This window comes from Phoenix dactylifera, chromosome 8, assembly GCF_051530095.1.
Source record: "Phoenix dactylifera cultivar Ajwa chromosome 8, Ajwa_hap1_PhDact_Kaust_v1.1, whole genome shotgun sequence".
In the NCBI taxonomy this organism is placed as follows: domain Eukaryota; kingdom Viridiplantae; phylum Streptophyta; class Magnoliopsida; order Arecales; family Arecaceae; genus Phoenix; species Phoenix dactylifera.
In genome coordinates, this window is record NC_143197.1 from 4,221,792 (window position 1) to 4,237,982 (window position 16,191).

Here is a 16,191-nt window from a genome sequence, read left to right on the forward strand (position 1 = left end):
ATACTCTTCTCGTGATTGATAGAGGACTCTGTTTTGCAGGGCGGTTGAGGTTTGGCCTCACAACCAGAAGTTCTATAATATATATATATATATATATATATATATATATATATATATATATATATATATATATATATATATATATATATATATATATATATATATATATATATATATATATATATATATATATATATATATATATATATATATATATATATATATATTATGACTTACATCTTTGTGCAGCTCTTGCCTGTAAATATTTGGTGTCGGCTATCACCATTCATTCGACGCTAGACAAAGACATTTATGCAAATTACCTACTCTAGAGACATATGTCAACCAATTTGAAAATGTGTTCAGGTCGCTGGAATCATCATAATGCATATGGAAAGATAGTTGTGGAAGTAACAAGGCTCCTGTAAGTAAAGAAATTTCTTTTGTTTAGTTGACTATCATATTAAAAAAAAAAATTATAGACGACATTGGTTCATTTGTCATGTACTTTAGTATTTCTAGTTTTTATGGGCTAATCATGATTGTTAAATTATGGCAACAAAATCTAATTAATATGCTTGTGAAACAACTACAGATATTCAGCAATCGTTTCATGCACGCGAAATGTTTCATTCTACCATATGGCACAAGAAGGTCAGTATCAATTATAATCCGCTACGTGAGAGATGTTGACAACTGAGTTACAAGCCACATATTAGTAGGCCTATGCAATTTTTTTCTTTTTAATGTACGTAGCCTAACCAGTATCATGACAGGTGTTCCAGAATAGAATCAAGTCATGAATTATATGTATATGTTGTTTGTATTGGTTGAAGGGATAAAAGGTAAGTATGCCTAATGGTGAATACATGAGAATGTATATATGATTCTTGAATCTTGTCAAGAAAATAAATGGCTTCACCATCCTTATCTTGGTTTTTAAGCATGTAAACTGATTAAGGCATCCCCTGCCCCACCACCCGGGCTTTCTTCTCGATTGCATTTACAAAATCTTTCAACACCTAAGCAAGCAAGAAAAAAAAAAAAAAAAAAGGCATTCAAAGCTGGCTTGAATAATTGGTCTGAAAATTCTATAGAATTTGTAGGTTGGACTAGAACAACCAGCAATAATATAAGAATACAGGCTGGGCTTGATCCATATTCATAAATACCTAAAAATAGATTTGAAGTGGGCCGGTCCGAATTCCATAGAGATTAAATAAAAAACTGCTGCCCACAACCTGTGTAGTTACGAGGGGTTTACGGTAAGCCAGGTAGCTGCTTGAGACGGGCATCAGCATTCAGCACGCACTGTACCTATCTCAGATTTTCTTTCCCACGTTTTCTAGACTTGCTTTTCTTTCCATCTTGTGTTTCTGAAAGGAAACCAGAGGCTGAGAGACGTAGATTGAAAAGGAAAGGCCAAGGAGATTCCACCGGACACCTTAGAATCCGCTTGGAATTTTACTCTCGAGCACGTCTCCGGTTTCTTTTTAGGAGACCGGACGGGAGGAAGACGGAGTCTAAGCATGTAAACCGCACCATGACCAAACAAGTTACGGTTTTGTAAACATCTTAATATTTTACTCTCTCAATGCGCAGACATCAACTTGTGAGCGAGCTGTTCACACACTACACATCGGGCACGCCGGCCAAATAATGATTACGGTGCTTTTCACAACAGACTTTTATACACTCTCAAAAAATAAAAAATTGTAATGACGTTTTCAGATTGGAACTCTCAATTCCAAACAGATTACTTCATAAATTAAGGTCCTAAAAATTTCCTTAACTTGCCTTTTATTCTCCCCCTTTTGTTGTACTGGAATGCTGTAGAAAGCAGTTGAAATAGTAGAGATTAATCTGCCAGCGTACAACATATTAAAGTGAAATGTTTCTGGAACATAAAATAAGGCATCGTCAGAAATTTTAAACTTACATCTCAACATGATTTTTCTTCGTTAAAATTATAGCATCTCTATGCATAAATCATTGAGGAGGGGAGATACATCTTTGAACCGGGTAGCCACACCATGCTACACCTCGGACTTGCCTAGTGCAACCGCAGCTCATGCATGACATGCAATCATGCATGACATGCATCCTGATAACACGTTACTGCTGCCAGTCCCCGTCTTACCTTGAACTGCACCAACAAAGCAAGCAATAGGACATCTCACACACATGGGACGACATTGCTGCTAACCTTGCTGCACGCATTCCCTTCCCATGGATAATTGACACATCAATACAGTAAATCGCAAAAGTTATTTTTGGATATCTAGGTCTGCATACTTAACTACACCATCAAGATAGTACGTTGATAGGTTAAAGGAAATGCCCGGTTCCATTCCTTTTTTCATTCCTCGCACCAATTGGATGTCATACGCCATGAATGCGATCTATATTATGGCTTACAACGGAAAATGTTGCGGATCACCGAGCAAAGCAACAAAAACTGCCGCAACTGTACATTAGTGCTTCTCAAAAATATTTCACCATCTTTTGTTGGGGGAATCAACGAATGTTTTAATATCAGTTACCAAAACCTTGCAGCAACAAGCTTAACCATTATGCTCATAGGACAACGGCGGAGAAAAAGCACCTCTTCCCAATTGCCTTAAATCCACATGAGGACCAACCAGTCCCCTCCTTGTAGGATTCCACCTTTCAACAAAAAGCATGACATAAGATTAGTTGGTTTGCCCATGCAGATCACTCAGCAAAGAAAAATAAAAGATAATGTCAAAATCACATGCCGTGTCTAAAATAGTTTGTCCATCTTTAAGCCCACCAACAACAAACAAGGTGTCACCAAGCACCGCAGCAGCACCATATCCTCTAACAACATTCATTGGTTCTTTAATCATCCAAGCACCAAGATGAGGATCAAAGGTTTCAACGCTGGAAACCATTTTGTCACCATCATACCCTCCAGTCGCATATCTGAACCAGAAATGAAATGTCTAATGAGCAAAGCTTCTTTGTTTACCAAGAATAAAAAGATCAAATAAACAACTGATACATGAATGAAAGCTTGGAAGAAAAAATCCAGCTCATACAGTATGGTAAATACTTACAGCTTGTCATTGAAGACTGACAATGAGTGAGAGCCCCTTCTCGTATTCATGCTTGGAAGCCTGGTCCATAAACCTTCCCGTGGATCGTATCTTTCAGCTGACCTGCACAAAAGAGAGAGCATCTTGGTGATCAATTGTTCTAAAAAGCAATCAAACTCGAACTCAAGAATATAGGTAGATTCATATGCAAACGCAGTAACGAGTCATCATAAAAATGGAAATATTGATGACATCGGAGAGCTGCAAGAATGCAAAGGATCACTAATACAGATTTGATGATTGAGTATACAAACATTGCATTCCAAAGACAAGTTCATCAACAGAAATACTCATGCTTAGGACATGTTTGGTAATGCTTCAAAAAAGTACTTTCATGACTTTCAAATCACAAAAAGTACTTTTCTCAAAAAAAAAAAAAGGGCGTTTGGTATCAAGTGCTCCTGTGAGGAGAAAAGTCAAAAAAGTGCTCTTAGCATAAGTTAAAAATCCTAGTTTCCACCTTCTCATCTCATAAAGCAGAAGGAACATCAAACACATCCTTAGTGCATTGAGGCAGGATACAGATTCAATGATTCAATCCCTTAGTTCAACCAATCTCCTCAAGTTTGCAAATTCATGAAAGGTTATGCAGATGCTCTGTGCCGTTATAGATGGGACCAGCAGATTGCACCAAGTCTTTCACAAGACAATGCTACAACTAGCATTACATGCCTAATTTTTTATCAAAGAAAAACCTGACATGCCTAATTTACCCAACAAGTTATTCATAGAATTTACATGTAAAGGCCATATCTTCTAAAATTTTAACCCATCCAAGCAAAGGGTGTGCTCTTAACCATCTTTTATCTCCCTCCTCTACCTATTTTTCTAATACTACATGTTTCTGACATGTCCTAAACCACTTAAAAATTTGGAATAAAGCAATGAGATTGGCAACTGATGGTTGAATACTAGGATATAGTGATACATTAAATAACATATCATGTATCGAATATCGACACTTGATGGATATGGCTAGGATCTGTGTTGAATGCCTATTCTAAGTATCATATGTTTTATCAAAAAACAAAGACTGGCAACTTCTCAAGTACCTCCATGGATGTTGACCTTTTATCAAAAAACAAAGACTGGCAACTTCTCAAGTACCTCCATGGATGTTGACCTTTTAATGATGGGCATCATGGATGGTTAATTTTAGATTGTATAACACAGATGTTATTGTACAGAGTATGAAGTGAGATCTATGAGGAATGGCAATGACCAAATGATGGAGTTTGAGTGCTGATGTCTAGAGCAAGGTTCGCCGTCTTGGTACCGGACCTGTACCGGTGCCGCACTAGTACAATATCAATATGGTACAGAATTTTTTTTGAGGTACGAGTGTCGGTATGCCATCCGTACTGGATTCCGGTACCAAACCGGTACAGTATGCCCTGTACTGCTTAGTTCGGATCAGTACGGCGTATCATGGTCTAGAGTATGGATTATATAATTATGACGAGCCATTATGCTTAACGCATGACTTTTACCTATGTGAAAGAAGTATATAATCATTTAGTCTCATGTCTTAGCTATACCATATCCTTCTTTTTTTCAAGACATCATATTGGCATATCTTTTTCATATTCATATTCACATCTCATATTCATGAATTCAAGTCCATGCTTGATAGAAAATGTAAAATATTGTTAATATATATAAGCTACATGTTGGGGTACGGTTGAGGCCAGCCTAGCTCAAACTAATCTCAAAATGCCAATTGACCAGATTTGTCCAACCCAAACAGGTTGCCGGTTAATTAGACCAACTCAAACCACCATCCAACTAAAGTGGATCAAAGGAGAGGTGGAGCAAATAGTGGATGACCGACTTTGGCAGGTTTGTAGGGTTGTAGGTTGCAGTGAGGTGACGAACAATGGTTGGCAAAATTTAGCACAGTGCTCAACAACAATGGAACACCACGATGGTCAAGGCCATGCTGACAATAACAGACAAGATGTTGAGAAAAGGATGGGTGAGAGGGGGTTCAACAATCATAATAAGATATTTAAGGCAACAAATAGGGTTGAAAACAAGCAAGATGCTCAAGGATATCTTCTGTTTAGCTCAAAATGACTGGCAATCAGCTCAACAAGTAAATGAGCCAAGCTAGATCTAGGCTTGGCTCGCTATAGCTATGCTCAATTAAGCTCAAAATACAAATAAATAAATGATTGGCATATATTTATATTTTAGTAATTATTTACAAATTAAGATATTTTATTTTTGAAAATAACATAATTTTACATAAAACAGAATATAGAAAGAGAACCATGGCAATTCTCTCAAGTTACATATATAAAAGCTGCAAGGGACTAAAGGCTCTCAACAGATCTCCTAATTGAGTTGTTCACTAGCATCTCAAGTTAGGCTCAAAATTAAAGAGCTGGCTTGATCTTGGCTCAATTACAATATGAGTCGAACCTGAATTAGACCTGGCTCAGTTAAGCTCATATCCTTTACACCCTAGCAATAGACAAAGTTTCCTACATTTCGTAGATCAAATCCATGCCCTAGCATGAACACTTCGAAAAACCATGTGCACAGTTGCGCAACACCATGTTCCAAAGAACTGCTCTTCCTATTTTACTTGAACTGATGAGGTGAGCCAATATTGGCACTTACATTTTCAGCAAGCACACTCTCCTTGATCCTAACTTCCTTTTTGTTTTTGAAGGGCATCCAAAAAAAAAAGATTATCAAATAAATTTTTAAAAAAAACAGCAAAAATTCTAACCTTCAACATGTCATTATTTGGGAGGATCATGACCATACATAAAGTCTCCTTGCTGAACATTCATGTGCATTCACACACACAAATGTACAAGTCTAGAGGCCAGAAAAGAACATAAACTTTATCCCAACTAGTTGGGTTCAAGAAATGCAAAAAAAATTAATTTTTATGAAGAATTGAAAGGTGGTTAGATATCTTACAGCAAGTATCCTCTTCCATCATATCCACCAACAGCATAAAGGACACCATCAAGTTCCGCTGCGGCAGGAGCAAACCGCTGAAAAAATAAATTCAACATACTAGTGAAATAAAAAACTTTGTTACATAAAGAATGATAGGACATAAATATAATAGTGAGTTGGTAGAAGAAAACACAGTAGAATGGCATTTAAAATTTTATGGTTCAATTCAACAATGGTGAAGCATATTGGGTCCTAATGCATGCCAAATTTGAGACTGGGTAGAACTCGGAAGGCTGGCCGGGGTTGTGTCCTTCCGAGCGAACGAGGTCGGCTCGGTGGTTCTTAAGATCAAATGTATATTTCATTCAAGCCTCTCTATGTTTGCATGTGAAAATTTTTGAACTAAACTATTTTTACATCTACAGGCCATTTCATCTTCACTTCTATGTGTTGGTATATTTTAATCACCTTGGGGCTGTTTGGATGCATGCATAGTTTGTCTGGAAGATTTCCCATATATAGCTACTGCTAAGAACAAGTCCAAAATGGTGCAACGGATGTTTCCTTCCTAATAGGGAAACTTAAGATCATGAAACCCAAGAAGAACTAGGGCACTGGAAACCTCCTTTCTAATGGAATCCACAATCCTATTGGGATTAAGCGCTTTGAGGAAGGCCAGACTACATTGTTGCCTCCTCAATTATTTTTCTCTCTAGCTGCTACCCCTTCCCTTTGGCCAAATGGAAAGCTTATCCTTAAATATCTTCCAAACAGGCCCTTAACTTGCAAATGTCAGATTCAGGGCTACAGTCTTTTCTGCCTCAAAATAAATATTTTTTAAAAAAAGTTTCTCATCTGTCTTTCGAAAACTTACGTCTTATCTAGCAGAAAAGAAAGGTGACATAATAAAAAAAAATGCATTTCACAGATAAAGAAACTAAAATATGAAGACGTGCTTGTCAAAGCATAAGAAAAAAGGCTAACAGATGTCATATTATTCAGGAGAATTCCAACAGATGACTAAAAAATTAGGTACCACAAGTGAAAATATTAACAATTAGGTCCCCTGTAAACATACACAAAAAAAAACCTAAGTAAAACCTAATAACTAATCAGAGCAGTTACAAATGAACACACCTTCTGAAGCATTGACTGGCTGCTGATCCACCTTCCAAGAACTGGATCAAACATCTCAACATCTGAGAAACATTCACATCCATCTCCTCCGCCAATAGCATATATCTTGTCATTCAAAGTAGCTCCAGCCAGACTTCCTTTTGCACGATTCAAGTGAGGACACATAGTCCACTCATCATTTCTTTGGTTGTAACACTCAACTTCATTGATGCATAACAACATTATGCCCTCATGAGATTTACTTCAACTAGCAGCATATTAAAGAGAAGTTGGTAAGGCACATCAAGTAATTAGTACCTGTGTGAAACCAAGAATTCCCATCTCCGCCACCAAAAACAAAAATATTATCATTTAATGCAGCTGCAGATGCATAGGAACGAGCACATCCCATTTGTTTAAGAGGTGTGAGTGTGTCCCTTGATGGCGAAAATGAGTCTAAGGATGATAACCAGGATATGCCGTTAAAACCACCTATAAGGTAAATAACTTTCTCCAAACTCAAATATTGCTTAACATAATTGCTAGATATGCCATCAACAAGATATTTAGAAGGATTTAGCTTTGATTCTAGCTCCTCAACTCGGTCCTTCAATTGTTGAATTTTTCTTCCGGAGTCTTCAATCACATTCCTCAAATGTTGTATTTCTTGATCTGATTCAGTCTGCAACATAACGTAATCAGAGCAGGGACAATCACAGAGTAGTATACAAACCAGCATTTAGTACATGCAATGCACACGAAAGTGAGTACGGATGGCTGTGATTCTCCATAAAACATTTTTTATTTTTATATTAATAAAGAGCAAAATGATGTTGAACGCCGCACAAAACCAGACTCAGGCATTCACTTTTCATTGTGTGGATGAAGTATGTTCAAACAAAAGCATATTTCCAAATTATTTTTTCCAGGTCTTATTCAAAAATTTTCAAAATTTTGTTGTTCCATTTTAGCTCATGGCAGTAACTGTTTCAATATAGCTTACTTTCATACCATTTTCACGATCACAGATTGATAGGCTAAAAGTACTAACATGACAAATGTTGTTGAGACAGACATAAATTAATTCATTTAGTGAGTTGGAATTTTAACATGGTTAATACCTGAAACAATCACCCATATTCGATGAAATGCAATTTCTTAATAGTCTCTACCAATAATATAGCTCTGAAACCTAATTGCAAGACAAAGGGTTCCATCTTGAGTTTTGCCTTATTGCAGCTATTTACAACAATGCCAAAGAGGAAATGGTACTTGCATAATTAAATCAAAAGGCAACACCTGCTTCTTCTCCAATGCTGCAGCTCTTTTTGTCAACTTATTGATGATCTGCACCAACTATAAAGAGAAAGGGTAAATTAGCTTCAGGTCAGAAGAAGAGTGAAGAACAGAAAAAGAAAAGAAAAGAAAATATAAATATAAATATAAAGAAGAAAAATAGGAGGGAATCTACTTTAAGGAGGGAAAAGTTGGTTAGACTACCTCAGCATTCCTCTGATATAGATCAGGTGTGGTTGTGATTTCCTCAATCTTAGCTGAAACAAAGTTATCCTCAGGAGGCCTACTTTCTTCCAGTAAATTTGTAGATGTGCACGGAGTTGAACCATCAATTACACACTCCTTGGATGATGCAGTTGATTGCTTATGCCCCGCAGCCAGCTCTTTTAGCTTATGCAACACGCCCTGCACTGCAGTCTCTGGTTCCTTGCCAAAATGCTGTTCTGAACAGCTCTGGCTCGGATCATCCAAACCAACACTAGCATCTGAATGAACACCCTGAACACTGTCATCCCAATCTTCCCAATCTGAAACTGGTTCCTTAGGTTCCCTCTCTTCAGGAGCACTAGTTGATGTTCTACTTGAGCTAGCATGTTCCCTATCCCCATCATCGCAGGTAAATGATGAAAACTTGTTCATATCTGACAAACCAGCAGGTGATGTAGAATCCTTCTTTAGTTCCCCAGCCCCATTGTTCGCATGCTCCATATTAGCAATTGCCTTCAATTTTGTAGACGGAAATGGTGTAAAAGGATTAGTCTTGCCTGACCCACCAGGAGCTAGCTTGACAGAAGGTACGAACAATGAAATTAAGCCTCTCGTTTGTGCATGATCCAGCTCAAACCAGAAGTGATTAACTTTATGATAATTATCCCCAATGACTTTCTTGTACTGGTTTTCCAAAAGAGGTTGGCATGGCATCTTGATGTAGATATGAACCTTGAACAAAGTAAGCAGCCAACGAATGAGAAGGAATGATAAATAAAAAAAAATCTTTTCTTGATCATGCCCAAACAGAAATATGAGCATTGCAATTGTACTTCCAAATGACAAATATTATGTGAAAAAACAAATAAAAAGAAAGCTATATACATCATCGATCATACCTGTGCAGGAAAAGGAGTTCTGTGTATGCCATTATCAGTCCACGCATATGGGTCAATGTTCATCTGGCCATGGCTTGCAGCCTCATATATGCCATACATCTTCCGATCAGAATAATTGAAAAGAAATAATGGCAGTCCATGGTCAATATTCTTCACATATGAGAAATGCGAGGAGGGTAAGCCTGTAAAACAAATCAGAACATGCATTGCTGAATCACTGACGATGTTTTTGATGATACGCATGTCCTGACAACCAATATAAACTAGGAAAATATTTGTATCCCAACACATTTATTACTCCACATAGATGGACTGACAATTATGATATAAATCTGTTGTTTGCTATTCAGATATTTGGAAAAGGAAAATAGAAAAAAGGAGAGATTTGCCTAGGAAAAACAAGACTTTGATTTTCTGGTTAAATAGTCTAGCCAAATTCGGAAAACCCATTCTCATACTACTTTAGCTTTCCCGCCATTCAAGCAGATGGAAATTTCAATTTTCAAAAAAAAAAAAAAAGTTTTTCTGTATCCTTTTCCAAGCAACCAAATGACATTAAGACCCTCTTTGGATGCCGGTTATCTGCTGATTAGGGGCAGTTTAACCAGCCAGGGTTGAATCTATCCACCCTCTGTTAGCTGTTCGGCATTGAGAAAAAGCAACCTAAGATGCTCAATAGACTTACTTAGTTGCACTGACAAGCAAAGAACCTTTCTAAGGAAATATCGAATTCATATGACCAAAAGCATACGCAAGTAACTGTTACATGCGCAAAAGAGAGAGAGACAATATGGAAACTAACAAAAATTTCCACATGAAAAAAAATTGAGCTCAAATAATTTTTTGTAACACAAAATCATGAAAGCAAAGGTCACTGCCAAACCAAATAATTGCTTTGAAAGACACTCCTTCATGGTGTTGTGCTTGCATCCAAAGATTACTCCTCCTAGATCGCTCTTGTGCAAGTTCCTTGCAGTTGCAGAGCAGTTCCCACCACTAGGAGACCGTGGTGGTCGCTCCGGCATTGTGATTGTCTGCGTTTTCTTTCCTCTCCCCATGCTTTTCTCAAAAAAAAAAAAAAAACAAAATAAATCAGCCTAAATTCATGCAAAGAAGAACTGATTCAAACAAATTATTCATAAATTAACATGCTGTAACATCAGCTTAAAAATTAGACGAGGAGAAGAGGTAGAGAAAGAAAATCCTATGTCTTGAGGATGGAAAAAAAACCCAAGAATTTACTAATTCGGTTACAAAATACTCAAATAAATATGGAGCAATCCCGCAGATTATCCTTATTTTAGCATTCACCATCATATTACTCAATGTAGGTCGCATTAATAGAAGAGCCACTAGTTAATCACTAGTGTCTTTAGATGCTAACTAAGAGACAACTAAATGTAGGCACATAACCCTTTGCACCGACTGACTCTAAAAACTTAAAAATTAGGCAGCTAATGCAGACAAGAGAAAATAATTAGATAAAATATAGCACCATCTTAATAATTGAAAGCATCGAGTGGAGGGAGAGAAATCAATCAAAAACAAAATTTTGTTGAATAGAATTTACCAAAGGAATAAAACAAATTGGTACGGGTTTTCATATAAAGATGGAGAAATTCAAAAACAGTATACTTTATTAACATTCAGCAATCATAAACCTCAACGGCAAGCTGCATGAATAAGGGATATACTGATTTATGACCAATGCCTTAAATGATAACTAATTAAAAATAGAAAATAAGCTTTATGAACACAAACCTTTCCTATAAACCCTAAACGCATAAAAATCTGCTTGCCTACATATCAGACGAAGAGCACATAGCCATACATACAATATCAAATTAATAAGCAAAAGCATAGAGAGAGAAAACTTAAAAAAATCTTGTGGCAAATAGAAACCCTAGAACATACCAAAAATAGAACAAATAGGCATTTGTTCATAAAGTAATCAAGTAATTCATGTTAATCGCTCTTTTACTAAATTCATCATTCAACAACTTCAATCCGAATCTGCATTAATAAGAAATTCACTATCAAAATACTAGAATCATTAGATGCTAACTTTTTTTTTTTTGAAAAAACGACAGAATTGATTATAGGCAGAGAAATCATTGCATCCATAAAACCTAAAAACTTAAAAATTCGTCAGTCAATGTACACAATATCGGACAAAGAATAAATAGCCATATACTTAAGATCGCTCACTATTTAAAACCCTAGGAAACAAAGATAAAAGATAATTTAAACAAAAAAAACATAGTTCTTGATGTTGAACAAAAACCCAAGAATTCGCCCAAGAATGCGGGAAAAGAATTTTTTTAAAGAAATTTTTCCTCGATTTTCCAACCCGCCCGCGACTTGAATACAAGCTAGAGGCCCGAAAGAATAACCACATCCATAAAAACCTAAAATATTACCTAAAACAAAGAGAGGGAGAGGATAGGGTCAATACCGGCGATGGCGATCGTCGAACAGAGAAGAAATCGGCCCTCGTTCTTCGCGTCGAAGAGAGAGCAGAGAGAGAGACCTCGATGAGAGGGAGGGAGAGAGGAGGAAAGGGTTTAGGGTTTAATGGGGGAGTAATCCGTTGGGATCGCAACGGAGGGACTTCACCCCAAGAGAAGGAGAGAACGAGGATGGAGGGAGAAAGCTTCGTTTTAAAATCGCTTCAAGAACCCTTTCCTCGTGCCCATTCCCGGACCAGCGAGCGAGCGAGCGCCGCTGCCTCTTAAACGGGGAGCGTTCGGGATCGGATCACCGCCCGGTTGGTTTAACGATGGCTTTTTTTGAAAAAAAAATGCCTGGTAGGCTGGTACTACCACCGGAGCATGGGGAGGAGAGGACGCTTCGTGAGTCGCGTAAGAGAGAAACGGAGGTTGCAATGGTACGATTACGGGGAGGTGAGAAGATGTGGTTATTAGTTGCCTGAATACACGTACTTGCTGCTGCGAAGTGACTGCCAGGTGCCGGCCGGCAATAAATATGGGCGGAGGCTTTGCCCATGCTTTGCCCATGCTTGCATTCTGGGGCTTGCCTGGCTTATCAGGGAGAAGGACAGCCAGCACCATTCGACTTGACCATAGTCTACAGGTCTGTAGCCCAACCTAAACGACGCAAGACTCGCTCACTACTGCCAACGTCAGTGATTGCGGGCACCGATACTCCTGAGCTCCGGGCTACCATGTCCTTCCCAATCACCATTGAAGTGTTGCAGACTTGCAGCTTCAGAAGAGCATGAAAATTGCATGCCAAACCTCAAAAAGCTGGTGTTTCATTAACCATTCATCGTTACAGAAGCAAAAGACAAGATGAATTCATAGCAACAACAGCAACAATAATAACAACATAGGCACGAAAATTACCAGCAATAAAACGAGCTAACTTCGATGCTGGAGACGTCTATGGGATGAGGCCAAAGCCTAGAAGGAGATGAGTTTGGATCGCATGCAAGGAGGACCAAGAACGTCAAGCCTTAAAACCGGCCTTGGTACAAAAGTGGGCTCGTCTTACTTTTACTACCAATCGATGAATGGGCCCGGCCTGATTGATATGGGTATAAGGATTCCTTTCCTACCACCATTCGCCTTTGTCCAGCCTAGTCAGACCAGCCCAGCCCATTGACACGAGAGCTTGCAAGCTAGTGAAGGGTCAACGAATCTAGATCACTTGGCTCATGTGAGTTGAGTTTTTTCTTTTTTGGTACATCATGGGAGTCGAGTTTGATCTCAAGCCAGCTGACTTCAACCATAGCAAGAACTGAAGCTACTGAAACTATTTTTATGTATCTAAATCAAAATTTAGATCTACCATGCATGCAAATCCATGAGGGAGATCCTGACAGCGATTGGTTTGGAGCACTCCCGTTTATCAAGATTTATAGAAACATGAGATTGTCTTAGCTTAAACCATTTCATATCTCGGCAGCCAAACTAGAGGTTGCGTCGCTCTCTTGATGTTCACCAGATCTTGTTGGTTTTGTCGGTAAATTAGGACGTAAGCATATCAGCTGTCAACCCAATTGTCAAGCTGCAATCCCAAGAATATGATGAAGAAATGACCGCTCTTTGATTTCATTATATGCTCCAAAATTCTAGGAGTTGAGGTCCTTTCTATCACAAATATTAACTAATTATTAAGTGTTGTAAGGATCGAATGAGCATATACACAAACTTGCTATTAGAGTTCTTCATGAGTGTCGTAAAGCTCCATAAAGCCTAGGATTGTTAAAATGCTAAGTTTACTTGTCCAAGGGGCCACTAAAACATGGAATTCAACGTTAAAGAAGGATATATAGTTTGGAGTCCCTTCATGTTAGCCAACCGTGATTAAATCCACAAGCTGCCTGTTGGACTTATATAAAAGAATGAAGAGGAAAAGTTCACTTCTTAGTCCTTCCTATCTTGTTGATTTGGAACAGTTAATACTCGAGTCAGGATCTGTGCTGCAATACTGCAAAATCCAAGATGTGCGGCTTATGCATCTCCTCGACATTTTTTTTTCTTCCAAATGTTCACTAGGATCACAGAAATGTCTTAAATGGATGGGCACTCTTCTCAAAAAAAAAGAAAAACACCCTTCCTTTTTCTTTTCAGAATTTGTACATATTGTGAGAGAAGGGGTAGGCAAGATTCGAAAACAAAAGAAAATTGCATTCTAAGGAAACTCGGGGTGGAGAAAGAACATGGTCTTTAACATACTCTTCGTCCTCATTCAATGCAGCAGTGGCTAACCTTGTCTGTCTTCCTTGGAGACACGCAAAGTTCTAAAGACTTGAAGCACTCTCTTTAGGTACAATGCATTGATGATAGTAGAAATTTGTTGGGGCCTTGAGGCTTTGGATGCAACCCGAAGTCCCGAACCCCCTGCGGAAAGGCCACCCTGCGCGAGCGTCGATCCGCTGTCTTGCATGAATAACCCAAGCAGGTAAAGTGGACGTGTATCCAACGCGTCCGACTACGTGGCTACTGGGTAAAGTTTAGCCCCATTTTGCTGTTTGACATCGTAGAGCCGATTCACTAGCTATCCCGAATTCCGAGAAGGAAGACCAGAGCCTCGCCCGGAAACCAAGGAAAGGCTGTTTTCGTGGTCATTTTTATTTCACGCACAGGTTGCTTTCACACCAACCAAGTTTCCACGACGTTTAAGGAGCACAGCTTCAAGGGACAAGCTCATCAGGACCGTCTGATCGATGGGACAAGAGCAGTTTCTATAACCTGCAAACACTTCCCTGCTGGGAAGCAGACGGAAGCGGACTTCAGTCCATCTTGTTCCATAAAAGCGAGGAGGGTGACGAAATCCAATTCACGTACAGTTAATTGGGTGGACCACCTGTCAAGGTTTGGCACATCCCAATTGCCCCCATCTAATCCGAATACACGGAATGTGGCTAAAATTCAAATTCGGAAAGTGGGCTCAAGCCATGTTTTTAAATGAGCTCGGATCTCCAAGAAGGCATTCACACGCGCTGCCCTAGTCTTGCCAACTCTGGACTCTGGACATGGCCATTCCACGATGGATTTGTACGCATATCGTAGAATATACTTTCGAGCACGGAAATAAAGTTATTCGGGCGGTAACAAAAGAGCTGTAAAAGTTTTAGGTTGGAGCTTAATGCTGAGTCTGATTGACGAGGCACCACAATTGTTTAATAGAGTGTTTTGAGTCTTTGGAATTACACCCAAGTAACCGTCAGAATTATTACCTCAATTTCAAACCAAAGCTGTCATGAAGCCATGACCATATGCGAGTTTTACTTCGTGGCGTCCCTCTTTTTTTAAATCACTTAGCAATCACCTGTTACTCTGAATAGAATCCAAAGTTCCAACCCAAAAAAAAAAAGAATCCAAAGCTAGATCTTATGATTCTTATCACGTGTCCTCTCCTTTCCGTCAAACAACTTTAAACTTATTCCACCAAAAAAACAAAAACAACTTTAAACTTCTTTTTGTCTGTTCGAATTTTAGCTTTAGACCTGCCTGAAAGACACGATCTCCGCGTGTTAACGCTGCTTGGCCGGCTACGCATCGCGCTCGTACAACCAAATGGTGTAAATCTCGGGACTTCGGTTACACAGCCCAGTTGGCACGAGTGAACTTTCTCGTTTTGAAAGAATTATTAGATAAATTGGACGGTCCTTGTAGGTAATCACAAGGTAATTTGTAGGAACGGTGGCTTGATCCAGATGTGGGCACCCAGAAAGAAGCCTCCAAATTTAAAAAGACTTTCTAACTAAGTGATTTCGAGTTCGAAATGCGCGGGCGTCGATTAAATTATGATCGGACACGAAATAAGCGGTGGGGCCCACCTCGGTACGCCTCCACCACGACGCGCTCCTTTGTACGGTTTCTCACCCAGGAACGTCGTATACACTGGAACAAGCCATCTCCCAGCGGTGCACCATGTACACGACATGCATCAAAATACGCGCCTCGAGATTACCCGTTCGATGTGCCTTGAAATCCTTCGGGACCGTCTGATGAGTTGTCGTTTTCGTACTGCTGGTCCACTGTGGAGGTGTGGCGGGGCCGTTTCGGTTGGCCGTCTCATCAGAGCAGACGCTTCTATTTACCGAGCCGGATTCCCAGATCAGAATCCAAAATGGGAACCGCGATCTGCATCGCCCCCTTCTTTGGTCG

The 16,191-nt window shown here is 39.0% G+C and overlaps 1 protein-coding gene across 2 annotated transcripts; it reads right to left on the reverse strand.

The window, feature by feature from the left end:
* Positions 1 to 1,938: 1,938 nt before the first annotated feature.
* Positions 1,939 to 12,427, reverse strand: LOC103717508 (uncharacterized). 2 transcript variants are annotated; one of them, XM_008805932.6, is made up of 11 exons: positions 12,009 to 12,427; positions 10,437 to 10,612; positions 9,554 to 9,735; positions 8,652 to 9,386; positions 8,451 to 8,507; positions 7,470 to 7,833; positions 7,173 to 7,372; positions 6,054 to 6,130; positions 3,081 to 3,182; positions 2,760 to 2,946; positions 1,939 to 2,667 (listed from the first exon to the last, which is right to left on the reverse strand). In XM_008805932.6, the coding sequence occupies exons 2-11, from the start codon at positions 10,609 to 10,611 to the stop codon at positions 2,578 to 2,580; spliced, it is 2,169 nt and encodes a 722-aa protein (XP_008804154.3). In that variant the 5' UTR covers position 10,612; positions 12,009 to 12,427; the 3' UTR covers positions 1,939 to 2,577. The 2 variants fall into 2 exon arrangements, with proteins under 2 accessions (XP_008804154.3, XP_088558566.2); XM_088702440.2 differs by lacking the exon at positions 10,437 to 10,612 and having other exon boundaries at positions 2,259 to 2,667; positions 12,009 to 12,258.
* Positions 12,428 to 16,191: the final 3,764 nt, after the last annotated feature.